The sequence below is a fragment of the Procambarus clarkii genome, chromosome 26 (genome assembly GCF_040958095.1).
Source record: "Procambarus clarkii isolate CNS0578487 chromosome 26, FALCON_Pclarkii_2.0, whole genome shotgun sequence".
NCBI classification, from domain to species: domain Eukaryota; kingdom Metazoa; phylum Arthropoda; class Malacostraca; order Decapoda; family Cambaridae; genus Procambarus; species Procambarus clarkii.
In genome coordinates this window covers 45,444,786-45,459,448 of record NC_091175.1, presented here as the reverse complement: position 1 = coordinate 45,459,448, position 14,663 = coordinate 45,444,786, and the positions used below count along the sequence as shown (strand labels likewise).

Sequence of the window (14,663 nt, the reverse complement as noted above, 5' to 3'; positions counted from 1 at the left end):
TCGTGTTCTGTCCTGTGTTGATACTTTTAATACCCTATTAATATCCCCCCGGTTATGTCCATTCATCCACTTGTAAACCTCTATCATGTCACCCCTAACTCTTCGCCTTTCCAGTGAATGCAACTTAAGCTTTGTTAATCTTTCTTCATATGAAAGATTTCTAATTTGGGGAATTAACTTAGTCATCCTACGCTGGACACGTTCAAGTGAATTTATATCCATTCTATAATATGGCGACCAAAACTGAACTGCATAATCTAAATGGGGCCTAACTAGAGCAAGATATAGCTTGAGAACCACACCAGGTGTCTTGTTACTAACGCTGCGATTAATAAATCCAAGTGTCCGATTTGCCTTATTACGAACATTTATGCATTGATCCTTTTGTTTTAAATTCTTACTAATCATAACTCCCAGATCCCTTTCGCAATCCGACTTCGCAATCACAACACCATCTAGCTCGAACACGCTGGAGGAACATGCTGGAGGAACATGCTGGAGGAACATGCTGATGGAACATGCTGGAGGAACATGCTGGAGGAACATGCTGGAGGAACATGCTGGAGGAACATGCTGGTGGAACATGCTGGACGAACATGCTGGAGGAACATGCTGATGGAACATGCTGGAGGAACATGCTGGAGGAACATGCTGGAGGAACATGCTGGAGGAACATGCTGGAGGGACATGCTGATGGAACATGCTGGAGGAACATGCTGGAGGAACATGCTGGAGGAACATGCTGGAGGAAAATGCTGATGGAACATGCTGGAGGAAAATGCTGATGGAACACGCTGGAGGAACATGCTGGAGGAACATGCTGGAGGAACATGCTGATGGAACATGCTGGAGGAACATGCTGGAGGAACATGCTGGAGGAACATGCTGGAGGAACATGCTGGTGGAACATGCTGGACGAACATGCTGGAGGAACATGCTGATGGAACATGCTGGAGGAACATGCTGGAGGAACATGCTGGAGGAACATGCTGGAGGAACATGCTGGAGGGACATGCTGATGGAACATGCTGATGGAACATGCTGATGGAACATGCTGATGGAACGTGCTGGAGGAACATGCTGGAGGGACATGCTGATGGAACATGCTGATGGAACATGCTGGTGGAACATGCTGGAGGAACATGCTGGAGGAACATGCTGATGGAACATGCTGGAGGAACATGCTGGAGGAACATACTGGACGAACATGCTGATGGAACATGCTGGAGGAACATGCTGGAGGAACATGCTGGACGAACATGCTGATGGAACATGCTGGAGGAACATGCTGGAGGAACATGCTGAAGGAACATGCTGATGGAACATGATGGAGGAACATGCTGGAGGGACATGCTGATGGAACATGCTGATGGAACATGCTGATGGAACATGCTGATGGAACGTGCTGGAGGAACATGCTGGAGGAACATGCTGGAGGAACATGCTGGAGGAACATGCTGATGGAACATGCTGATGGAACATGCTGGACGAACATGCTGATGGAACATGCTGGAGGAACATGCTGATGGAACATGCTGATGGAACATGCTGGAGGAACATGCTGGAGGAACATGCTGGAAGAACATGCTGGAGGAACATGCTGATGGAACATGCTGGAGGAACATGCTGGAGGAACATGCTGGTGGAACATGCTGGTGGAACATGCTGGACGAACATGCTGATGGAACATGCTGGAGGAACATGCTGGAGGAACATGCTGATGGAACATGCTGATGGAACATGCTGGAGGAACATGCTGATGGAACATGCTGATGGAACATGCTGATTGAACATGCTGATGGAACGTGCTGGAGGAACATGCTGGAGGAACATGCTGATGGAACATGCTGGATGAACATGCTGGAGGAACATGCTGGAGGAACATGCTGATGGAACATGCTGATGGAACATGCTGGAGGAACATGCTGATCGAACATGCTGATGGAACATGCTGATAGAACATGCTGATGGAACGTGCTGGAGGAACATGCTGGAGGAACATGCTGGAGGAACATGCTGGAGGAACATGCTGGAGGAACATACTGATGGAACATGCTGATGGAACATGCTGAAGGAACATGCTGGAGGAACATGCTGATGGAACATGTTGACGGAACATGCTGGAGGAACATGCTGGAGGAACATGCTGATGGAACATGCTGATGGAACATGCTGGAGGAACATGCTGGAAGAACATGCTGATGGAACATGCTGACGGAACATGCTGGAGGAACATGCTGGAGGAACATGCTGGAGGAACATACTGATGGAACATGCTGATGGAACATGCTGGAGGAACATGCTGATGGAACATGCTGATGGAACATGCTGATGGAACATGGTGATGGAACGTGCTGGAGGAACATACTGGAGGAACATGCTGATGGAACATGCTGGAGGAACATTCTGGAGGAACATGCTGATGGAACATGCTAGAGGAACATGCTGGAGGAACATGCTGATGGAACATGCTGATGGAACATGCTGATGGAACGTGCTGGAGGAACATGCTGGAGGAACATGCTGGAGGAACATGCTGGAGGAACATGCTGGAGGAACATACTGATGGAACATGCTGATGGAATATGCTGGAGGAACATGCTGATGGAACATGCTGGAGGAACATGCTGATGGAACGTTCCGGAGGAACATGCTGGAGGAACATGCTGATGGAACATGCTGGAGGAACATGCTGGAGGAACATGCTGATGGAACATGCTGATGGAACATGCTGATGGAACATGCTGATGGAACATGCAGATGAAACATGCTGGAGGAACATGCTGATGGAACATGCTGATGGAACATGCAGATGAAGCATGCTGGAGGAACATGCTGATGGAACATGCTGGAGGAACATGCTGATGGAACATGCTGGAGGAACATGCTGGAGGAACATGCTGATGGAACATGCTGATGGAACATGCTGGAGGAACATGCTGATGGAACATGCTGATGGAACATGCTGGAGGAACATGCTGATGGAACATGCTGATGGAACATGCAGATGAAACATGCTGGAGGAACATGCTGATGGAACATGCTGATGGAACATGCTGATGGAACATGCTGATGGAACATGCTGGAGGAACATGCTGAAGGAACGTGCTGGAGGAACATGTTGGAGGAACATACTGATGGAACATGCTGATGGAACATGCTGGAGAAACATGCTGAAGGAACATGCAGATGAAACATGCTGGAGGAAAATGCTGATGGAACATGCTGATGGAACATGCTGGAGGAACATGATGGAGGAACATGCTGGAGGAAAATGCTGATGGAACATGCTGGAGGAAAATGCTGATGGAACATGCTGATGGAACATGCTGATGGAACATGCTGATGGAACATGCTGGAGGAACATGCTGGAGGAACATGCTGATGGAACATGCTGATGGAAAATGCTGATGGAACATGCTGATAGAAGATGCTGATGGAACATGCTGGAGGAACATGCTGATGGAACATGCTGGAGGAACATGCTGATGGAACATGCTGGAGGAACATGCTGGAGGAACATGCTGGAGGAACATGCTGGAGGAACATGCTGGAGGAACATGCTGATGGAACATGCTGATGGAACATGCTGATGGAACATGCTGATGGAACATGCTGATGGAACATGCTGATGGAACATGCTGGAGGAACATGCTGATGGAACATGCTGATGGAACATGCTGGAGGAACATGCTGGATGAACATGCTGGAGGAACATGCTGGAGGAACATGCTGGAGGAACATGCTGGAGGACCATGCTGGAGGAACATGCTGATGGAACATGCTGATGGAACATGCTGATGGAACATGCTGGAGGAACATGCTGATGGAACCTGCTGGAGGAACATGCTGATGGAACATGCTGGAGGAACATGCTGGAGGAACATGCTGGAGGAACATGCTGGAGGAACATGCTGGAGGAACATGCTGGAGGAACATGCTGGAGGAACATGCTGGAGGAACATGCTGATGGAACATGCTGATGGAACATGCTGATGGAACATGCTGATGGAACATGCTGATGGATCATGCTGGAGGAACATGCTGGAGGAACATGCTGGAGGAACATGCTGGAGGAACATGCTGGAGGAACATGCTGGAGGAACATGCTGGAGGAACATGCTGGAGGAACATGCTGATGGAACATGCTGATGGAACATGCTGGAGGAACATGCTGGAGGAACATGCTGATGGAACATGCTGATGGAACATGCTGGAGGAACATGCTGGAGGAACATGCTGATGGAACATGCTGGAGGAACATGCTGGAGGAACATGCTGATGGAACATGCTGATGGAACATGCTGATGGAACATGCTGGAGGAACATGCTGGAGGAACATGCTGGTGGAACATGCTGGAGGAACATGCTGGAGGAACATGCTGATGGAACATGCTGGAGGAACATGCTGGAGGAACATGCTGGAGGAACATGCTGATGGAACATGCTGGAGGAACATGCTGGAGGAACATGCTGGAGGAACATGCTGATGGAACATGCTGGAGGAACATGCTGGAGGAACATGCTGATGGAACATGCTGGAGGAACATGCTGGAGGAACATGCTGGAGGAACATGCTGGAGGAACATGCTGGAGGTACATGCTGATGGAACATGCTGGAGGAACATGCTGGAGGAACATGCTGGAGGAACATGCTGGTGGAACATGGTGGAGGAACATGCTGGAGGAACATGCTGATGGAACATGCTGGAGGAACATGCTGGAGGAACATGCTGATGGAACATGCTGGAGGAACATGCTGGAGGAACATGCTGGAGGAACATGTTGATGGAACATGCTGGAGGAACATGCTGGAGGAACATGCTGGAGGAACATGTGTTATGGGCACCGTCCAAGTGCTCACCAAGAGTCACTTACTCCCGCCTAATGAGCCGCTGGCCCACCTAAAGAATGTTTTAAGGTATAAAGGAAAGTACGAGAGGCCGAGTTTAGTACAAGTTTGGTTTTAAGGAACTGTCAAAGGACGAGAGACGCGACAAAATGGCGCCAAAGATCATGGACAAAGAGCAAAATTCTGCCTGATGCCTTGACACCAGCCTAGAGACTATACAACGAGAGATATGATTGGGTGGAGCGGGAAGGTTTCAGCCAATCAGCCAGTCTTGTGGTGACGTCACCAGGGAGCACCGAGACGGGACAGCAGATTGGCTGACTCGGTCAGTGCCCTCAAGGCTTTGATCAGGGGTAGACGTAGGCGCCAGCACTCCAGGAGATCGCCTGTTCGGCGATTATGTGGCAAGTTGAGCTTACCAGATGGAGCAGGAATACTTTTGACCACAAGAAGAGCGGCTGACAACCTTTCGAACAAGGTGGAAAAGCGGAAAGTGGCTGAGTGGAAATGACTGTTGATAGTGAGACTGAACAGGGGTCCCTCGGTCAGGTTAGAGAGTGATTACTTCACTATCTGACGTTGGCGGGTAATATGTAGAGTAAGGACCACCTGTCAAGACACTATTGCATTACTTACTGGAATGTGAAGCAACTGATGCCCTGCTCATCAAACTCAACATTCATCCAACAAGAGCTGCTGCATTAGATGGAAATTCCACAGTGACTTCAATGGTTAGAAAAGCAGTTGAAGTATGGGACACACTAGTGAACACTGGGCATCTGTATCCGCCAGCAAGGTAATGTTATTAAAACAAGACCAAAACCAGTGCGCTAAAACAGAAGCGAAAAAGAAACAGGGAAAAAGGAGGAAACCCCACCTCCATTTAAAACTTTGACCCAAATATCACAGTAACAAAGTTATCGCGAATAACCAATCTCAATTACGGGCTCACAATAGCTCATGCTACATGGACACTTTGTTCTGAGTAGCTAAATTTAAAACAGCAAAATCCTGTCCAGGCAGTCCCGACACAGCAAGTTAGTCGGTATGTCTAGTCCAGAGAAGTTGATATACAGAAGAAGCCCCAGCAAGAAGAGGCTTGTAACATTCAACAGGACAAGCGAGTGTAGTGACAAATAACTTCTCGCCAGAGAGGAAGGCCAGTGATCGCTGCCAGTGTTTTATCTGTCACTCAGAAAAGAGTTTAATCTCCAGTGACACTGCACGTAATAAATGTTGGCCCAACCATTGGACGGTGGTCGTGTGACCCCAAACCGACGTAGTTTAGCAGTGCAGGCGATGCAATCCAGAGGCTAGCGAGGAACGAGGAGGTGCCAGGAAGCAACGTACTCCTACAGGAATATAGTACTATTCGGGGTGGTGGAGTACCCTCAGAACACGACCCTTTTGCTCATCTCAGGAACTGGCAACAGGTGACAGGAGACCAAAGGAGCAGTACACGCTGAAGGGAAATTACTTTCTTGTGGCGACTCGAAAAAGAGACCTGGGAGTGAGCGTTTGTCCAAACATAATTCGTGAGGCACACATAAATAGGATAAAAACAGCAGCATACTCTGTGCTGACAAAAGTTAGAATATCATTCAGGAACCTAATTAAGGAGGCATTCAGAGCAGTGTACACTGCCTACGTGAGACCAGTCTCAGAGTATGCAGTGCCCATCATGGAGCCCCCACCTGAAGAAATACATGAGGAACCTGGAAAAGGTTCAGAAGTTTGCGACGAGGCTCGTCCCAGAGTTGTGAGGGATGGGGTATGAAGAAAGACTGAAGGAACTGAACCTGATGACACTAAAAAAGAAAAGATAGATGGGAGACATAATAGATATATAAAAAATTCTAGAGTGGAACTAGATGAAATGTTCACACTGAACAAAAATAGAACAAAGGGTCATGTGTGGAAGCTTGAAACTTGAAACTCAGATGAGTCATAGCGATGTTAGAAAGTTTTCACTTGACGTGAGAGTACTGGGGGCATGGAACTTACTAAAGGAACACATTTTAGAAGCAAACTCCATTTAACATTTTAAAATAAGATATGATAGGGAAATAGGACAGGAGTTATTGCTTTAAACAACCAGCGGCTGAAGTGCGGGGTCCAAGAGTTAATGCTCGCTCCTACAGGCAGAAATAGGTAAGTATATATACACACACACACATACAAAACTTCAAATCAATTCAAGATCATCATCAATGAAAAGGCAACGAAAAAATCCAACATGATACCACAAGAAATGAGGCACAAGTATCTCGAGGAAATTTATAAAGAAGCCGGAGATGAACTAGATCAAATCTACAATGACGGGTCATCTAATCCTGTCAATGGCAGGGCTGGTGCAGCATACACGGTAATCAAGGATAATACTTTCCAACGCAGAAATGAAGAAAAAGCGCGTATTGAGAACTATGCCTCTTCAACGCAAGCAGAGCTGTCATTGTTATGGCGTTAAGGTTTCTTGAACGGAACACTAATGGTGCAGTGATTTGCACTGATTCAAAAGCAGCACTGCAAAGCCTAAGTAAAAATCAGGCAGAAAATCTTGCAATAGTCGCTGAAATTAAGAGAGCTGTGAGAGTACTTACCAATCAGGAAAGAGTCATCAAGTTTCTGTGGATCCCCTCCCATGTTGGAATATGTGGGAATGAACGAGCAGATGTGCTGGCTGCTGAAGGCGCTGAAGGAGGCCATATTGAATACTTCATACCCAAGACTCAACTACAAATTAGAGGTATTATCAGGCAACATCACCGTGACAAGGTAACTGAGGAAAGGAGGATAGAAGCACAAACCAGTGAATCTGTACGATGGTACAACATGGTTGCAGCTGGCAATCCCAATCATTATGGACGAAGAGGAGGAGGACGAGGGAGAGAATCAGTAATAGCAAGAATCCGTCTAGGATACAAATATCCATGGAGATTTGGAATGGAAACAACAGTTGATCAGCGAAGTTGCAGAATCTGTGGTGAGAGTGATGGACACCGCCTTGACCACTATCTACGTGAATGTGAACACCTGAGAGACATTAGGAATATGTGTAGAATAATAAACCCCACATTGTTTGAGTTAGGAAAACACTATTTGTCAAATATTGATACTCTTCTTAAAAGATTTCCCCATTTTGCACCCGCAAGATAACGTAAGCTTTTAAGGGTTGACAGATGTTAATCTTCTTGTTTGAGGAGCTGTTCACTTGAGACAGTTAATTAAGCAAGTCCCAGCTGTGTCTGGGTACAAGTGACAGGATGAACAACCCAGCGGGTTTTCTTCCTATTGGGGAGTGTTGTACATGCTGCTATGGCGGTGTGTCCATTCACAAGATGAGAGGCGCTGCCCAATAAACTCGCCCCTCGGGGCAAAATTTAAATTTCAAATTTCAAATGTAGATATGATTGAGCCCAATAGGCTCAGGAATCTGTATACCAATTGATTGACGGTTGAGAGACGGGACCAAAGAGCCAGAGCTCAACCCCCGCAAGCAAAATTAGATGAGTAAAACTCAGCCGTTTCCTACTTCACACACACACACACACACACATTGATGTTATTTACGTTCAAGTCATTGTACACCACGTACGGCAGACCAACGCTGAAATATGGAACACCAGCAAGAATTCCTTATCTAGTTGAACACAAACCGAAGACCAGGAAAAATATATATTTAATGGGGATCTTAACATCGGGAGCTGTAGCCCTATAGCAAGATGCGAGCAGTTTTGTCTTGAGTCGAGTCTTGACCAAGGAGGATTGACTGGGCGAGAATCCTTAACTATTTACCCCTGTTCAAGCAGCAGTAATTGAGTTCCTAAATCATAACCGATTAACGGGTCGTGTTCCAGGGAAAACTACCGAGTTTTACTGAGGTGAAAACTACTGAGTCAAAAGTACTGACTAAAAAGTACGGAAAACTGAAAACTTCTGACTGAAGACTGAAAACTACTGACTGAAAACGGAAAGTGCTGAGTGAAAACAACTGACTGAGTGCAGACTAGTGAGTGAGGTTTACCGCGAGGTATGGGAAGAAAGAGGCACTCAGCCAGCGACCAGGAGACCATAGTCACCTGCTCCTACACGCACCCGCTGGAAAAACACCCAAGTTGGATGTTAGGTTGAGCGAGGCGAGGAGCCGGCGACACCTGACACGAGTAATGAGAGGGTAGAGTTATTCCATGAGAGGAGAGGTGCCCGTGCTGGGAGGAGGGTTAAGAGACGCCCTCAATGTTCACTTGTATTGCTGGAGACGGCCACACGCCTCGTCTGGGTCATGGACTAACCTGTCCTCCTACAACCTGTCCTCCTACAACCTGTCCTCCTACAACCTGTCCTCCTGCAACCTGTCCTCCTACAACCTGTCCTCCTGCAACCTGTCCTCCTACAACCTGTCCTCCTACAACCTGTCCTCCTACAACATGTCCTCCTACAACCTGTCCTCCTGCAACCTGTCCTCCTACAACCTGTCCTACAACCTGTTCCCCTACAACCTGTCCTCCTATAACCTGTCCTCCTGCAACCTGTCCTCCTACAACCTGTCCTACAACCTGTTCCCCTACAACCTGTCCTCCTACAACCTGTACTCCTACAACCTGTCCTCCTACAACCTGTCCTCCTGCAACCTGTCCTCCTACAACCTGTCCTACAACCTGTTCCCCTACAACCTGTCCTCCTACAACCTGTACTCCTACAACCTGTCCTCCTACAACATGTTCCCCTACAACCTGTCCTCCTACAACCTTTCCTCCTACAACCTGTCCTCCTACAACCTGTCCTCCTACATCCTGTCCTCCTACATCCTGTCCTCCTACAACCTGTCCCCCTACAACCTGTCCCCCTACAACCTGTCCCCCTACAACCTGTCCTCCTACAACCTGTCCTCCTACAACCTGTCCTCCTGCAACCTGTCCTCCTACAACCTGTCCTCCTACAACCTGTTCCCCTACAACCTGTTCCCCTACAACCTGTCCTCCTACAACCTGTCCTCCTACAACCTGTCCTCCTACAACCTGTCCTCCTACAACATGTCCTCCTACAACCTGTCCTCCTACAATATGTCCTCCTACAACCTGTCCTCCTACAACCTGTCCTCCTACAACCTGTCCTCCTACAACATGTCCTCTCCTACAACCTGTCCTCCTACAACATGTCCTCCTACAACCTGTCCTCCTACAACATGTCCTCCTACAACCTGTACTCTTACAACCTGTACTCTTACAACCTGTCCTCCTACAACCTGTCCTCCTACAACCTGTCCTCCTACAACCTGTCCTCCTATAACCTGTCCTCCTACAACCTGTCCTCCTACAACCTGTCCTCCTGCAACCTGTCCTCCTACATTCTGTCCTACAACCTGTTCCCCTACAACCTGTCCTCCTACAACCTGTACTCCTACAACCTGTCCTCCTACAACCTGTCCTCCTACAACCTGTCCTCCTACAACCTGTTCCCCTACAACCTGTCCTCCTACAACCTGTCCTCCTACAACCTGTCCTCCTACAACCTGTCCTCCTACATCCTGTCCTCCTACATCCTGTCCTTCTACATCCTGTCCTCTTACAACCTGTCCTTCTACATCCTGTCCTCCTACATCCTGTCCCCTACAACCTGTCCCCCTACAACCTGTCCTCCTATAACCTGTCCTCCTACAACCTGTCCTCCTACAACCTGTCCTCCTACAACCTGTCCTCCTACAACCTGTTCCCCTACAACCTGTCCTCCTACAACCTGTCCTCCTACAACCTGTCCTCTTACAACCTGTCCTCCTACAACCTGTCCTCCTACAACCTGTCCTCCTACAACCTGTCCTCCTACAACCTGTCCTCCTATAACCTGTCCTCGTACAACCTGTCCTCCTACAACCTGTCTTCCTACATCCTGTCCTCCTACAACCTGTCCTCCTACAACCTGTTCCCCTACAACCTGTTTCCTACAACCTGTCCTCCTACAACCTGTCCTCCTACAACCTGTCCTTCTACAACCTGTTCTCCTACAATCTGTCCCCCTATAACCTGTCCTCTTACAACCTGTCCTCTTACAACCTGTCCTCCTACAACCTGTCCTCCTACAACCTGTCCTCCTACAACCTGTCCTCCTACATCCTGTCCTCCTACAACCTGTCCTCCTACAACCTGTCCTCCTACAACCTGTTCTCCTACAACCTGTCCTCCTACAACCTGTCCTCCTACAACCTGTCCTCCTGCAGCCTGTCCTCCTACAACCTGTCCTCCAACTATCTGTCCTCCTACATCTTGTCCTCCTACATCCAGTCCTCCTACAACCTGTCCTTCTACAACCTGTCCTCCTACAACCTGTCCTCCTACAGCCTGTCCTCCTACAGCCTGTCCTCTTACAACCTGTCCTCCAACAATCGGTCCTCCTACATCCTGTCTTCCTACATCCTGTCCTCCTACAACCTGTCCTGCTACAACATGTCCTCCTACATCCAGTCCTCCTACAGCCTGTCCTCCTACAGCCTGTCCTCCTACAACCTGTCCTCCAACAATCGGTCCTCCTACATCCTGTCCTCCTACATCCTGTCCTCCTACAACCTGTCCTCCTACAACCTGTCCTCCTACATCCTGTCCTCCTACAGCCTGTCCCCCTACAACCTGTCCTCCTACAACCTGTCCTCCTACAACCTGTCCTCCTACAACCTGTGCTCCTACAACCTGTCCTCCTACAACCTGTGCTCCTACAACCTGTCCTCCTACAACCTGTCCTCCTACAACCTGTGCTCCTACAACCTGTCCTCCTACAACCTGTCCTCCTACAAAGAACGTCGCTTTTCGCCCGTTGGCGTTACACAAGGCCAAAAAATGCCGTACTAGAAAATGGAAGCGGCTGGCGAAAGTGACGTACTGTCCCGTTTTCTGTTTTGGGTCTTCTGGTAGGTTAGGAGAGGACACTTTACACTGACCGTTTTCTTTGACGGTGGGAAACCTTAAGAGGAGGGACTGGGACATTCACCCTGTTGTCTGTTTCTCACTCTACCTTTACCTGTTTATGTTCCTACTTCCGTTGCCACTCTTGACTTGAGTGGCCATTGATCTGATTTCCCGAGTGCTCAAATGTGTGTCTGGCTCTCTTAAGTACAGCTTAGCTAGAGGATGAAACAGTGAATCCTTGGCCTCAGAGGGAGACCTACCGTGGTTCACGCCAATGATCCTGAGACTCAGAAGGAGATCTTCCATGCTACACACCGGTGATCCTGGGACTCAGAGGGAGACCTGATGGGCTACAACTTGTGATCCTGAGACTTAGCGGGAGACCTGCCAAGCTACTCGACGGTGATCCTGAGACTCAGAAGGAGATATGCAGACGTCCACAGCAGTGATACTGGGCCTCAAAATGAAGGAGAGTTTTCATAGTGATCTTGAAATGTGAACCTTTGTTGTCACGCTCAGTAGTCGACGTTACTTCCCCCCCCCCCATCCTGCGTCAGTAGCGCCCCCCCCCCCATCCTGCGTCAGTAGCGCCCCCCCCCCATCCTGCGTCAGTAGCGCCCCCCCCATCCTGCGTCAGTAGCGCCCCCCCCCATCCTGCGTCAGTAACGCCCCCTCTATCCTGCGTCAGTAACGCCCCCTCCATCCTGCGTCAGTAGCGCCCCCTCCATCCTGCGTCAGTAGCGCCCCCCCCCCATCCTGCGTCAGTAGCGCCCCCCCCATCCTGCATCAGTAGCGCCCCCCCCATCCTGCGTCAGTAGCGCCCCCCCATCCTGCGTCAGTAGCGCCCCCCATCCTGCGTCAGTAGCGCCCCCTCCATCCTGCGTCAGTAGCATCCCCTCCATCCTGCGTCAGTAGCGCCCCCTCCATCCTGCGTCAGTAGCGCCCCCCCATCCTGCGTCAGTAGCGCCCCCCCATCCTGCGTCAGTAGCGCCCCCTCCATCCTGCGTCAGTAGCGCCCCCCCCATTCTGCGTCAGTAGAGCCCCCCCATCCTGCGTCAATAGAGCCCCTCCTCCATCCTGCGTCAGTACCCCCCCCTCCATCCTGCGTCAGTACCCCCCCTCCATCCTGCGTCAGTACCCCCCCTCCATCCTGCGTCAGTACCCCCCTCCATCCTGCGTCAGTACCCCCCCTTCATCCTGCGTCAGTACCCCCCTCCATCCTGCGTCAGTACCCCCCCTTACATCCTGCGTCAGTACCCCTCCCTCCATCCTGCGTCAGTACCCCGGCCCCCCTCCATCCTGCGTCAGTACCCCCCCTCCATTCTGCGTCAGTACCCCCCCTCCATCCTGCGTCAGTACCCCCCCCCTCCATCCTGCGTCAGTACCCCCCCCTCCTTCTTGCGTCAGTACCCCCACTCCATCCTGCGTCAGTAGAGCCCCACCCCTCATCCTGCGTCAGTAGCCCCCCCCCTCCAACCTGCGTCAGTAGCCCCCCCTCCATCCTGCGTCAGTAGAGCCCCACCCCATCTTGCGTCAGTAGAGAACCACCGCATTCTGCGTCAGTAGAGCCCCCCCCCATCCTGCGTCAGTAGAGCCACCACCCCATCCTGCGTCAGTAGCCCCCTCCCTCCATCCTGCGTCAGTAGAGCCCCACCCCATCTTGCGTCAGTAGAGAACCACCGCATTCTGCGTCAGTAGAGCCCCCCCATCCTGCGTCAGTAGAGCCACCACCCCATCCTGCGTCAGTAGAGAACCACCGCATTCTGCGTCAGTAGAGCCCCCCCATCCTGCGTCAGTAGAACCACCACCCCATCCTGCGTCAGTAGCCCCCCCTCCATCCTGCGTCAGTGGCCCCCCCCATCCTGCGTCAGTAGAGCCCCACCCCATCCTGCGTCAGTAGAGCCCCCCCTATCCTGCGTCAGTAGAGTCCAACCCCATCCTGCGTCAGTAGCCCCCCCGCCAATCCCTACGTCAGTAGAGCCCACCATCCTGCGTCAGTAGAGCCCCCCATCCTGCGTCAGTAGAGTCCCACCATCCTGCGTCAGTAGAGCCCCCATCGTGCGTCAGTAGAGCCCACCATCGTGCGTCAGTAGAGCCCCCCATCCTGCGTCAGTAGAGCCTACTATCCTGCGTCAGTAGAGTCCCACCCAATCCTGCGTCAGTAGAGCCCCCCCATCTTGCGGCAGTAGAGGACCACCCCGTCCTGCGTCAGTAGAGCCCCCCCATCCTGCGTCAGTAGAGCCCCACCCCATCCGGCGTCAGTAGACGACCGCCCCATCCTGCGTCAGTAGAGGACCACCCCATCCTGCGTCAGTAGAGCCCCCCATCCTGCGTCAGTAGAGCCCCCCATCCTGCGTCAGTAGAGCCCCACCCCATCCTGCGTCAGGAGAGGACCACCCCATCCTGCGTCAGTAGAGCCCCACCCCATCCTGCGTCAGTAGAGGACCACCCCATCCTGCGTCAGTAGAGGACCACCCCATCCTGCGTCAGTAGAGGCCCAGCCCATCCTGCGTCAGTAGAGCCCCACCCCATCCTGCGTCAGTAGAGCCCTCCATCCTGCGGCAGTTGTGCCCCCCCCATCCTGCGGCAGTAGAGGCCCACCCCCATCCTGCGTCAGTAGAGGACCACCCCATCCTGCGTCAGTAGAGCCCCCCCATCCTCCGTCAGTAGAGCCCCCCCATCCTGCGTCAGTAGAGGACCACCCTATCCTGCGTCAGTAGAGCCCCCATCCTGCGTCAGTAGAGCCCCCCATCCTGCGTCAGTAGAGCCCCCCATCCTGCGGCAGTAGAGGACCACCCCATCCTGCGTCAGTAGAGCCCCACCCTATCCTGCGTCAGTAGAAGACCACCCCATCCTGCGTCAGTAGAGCCCCACCCCATCCTGCGTCAGTAGAGCCCCACCCCATCCTGCGTCAG

At 51.1% G+C, this 14,663-nt stretch overlaps 1 protein-coding gene across 1 annotated transcript in view; it reads right to left on the bottom strand.

Moving 5' to 3' along the window:
* LOC138368973 (calphotin-like) overlaps nucleotides 1-2,457 on the bottom strand; it is a 75,522-nt gene extending 73,065 nt beyond the window's left edge. The window contains exon 1 of the mRNA XM_069331703.1: nucleotides 2,265-2,457. Within this exon, the coding sequence (XP_069187804.1) occupies nucleotides 2,265-2,457 (193 nt within the window). The remainder of the gene's footprint in view (nucleotides 1-2,264) is intronic.
* Between the last annotated feature and the right edge of the window lie 12,206 nt (nucleotides 2,458-14,663).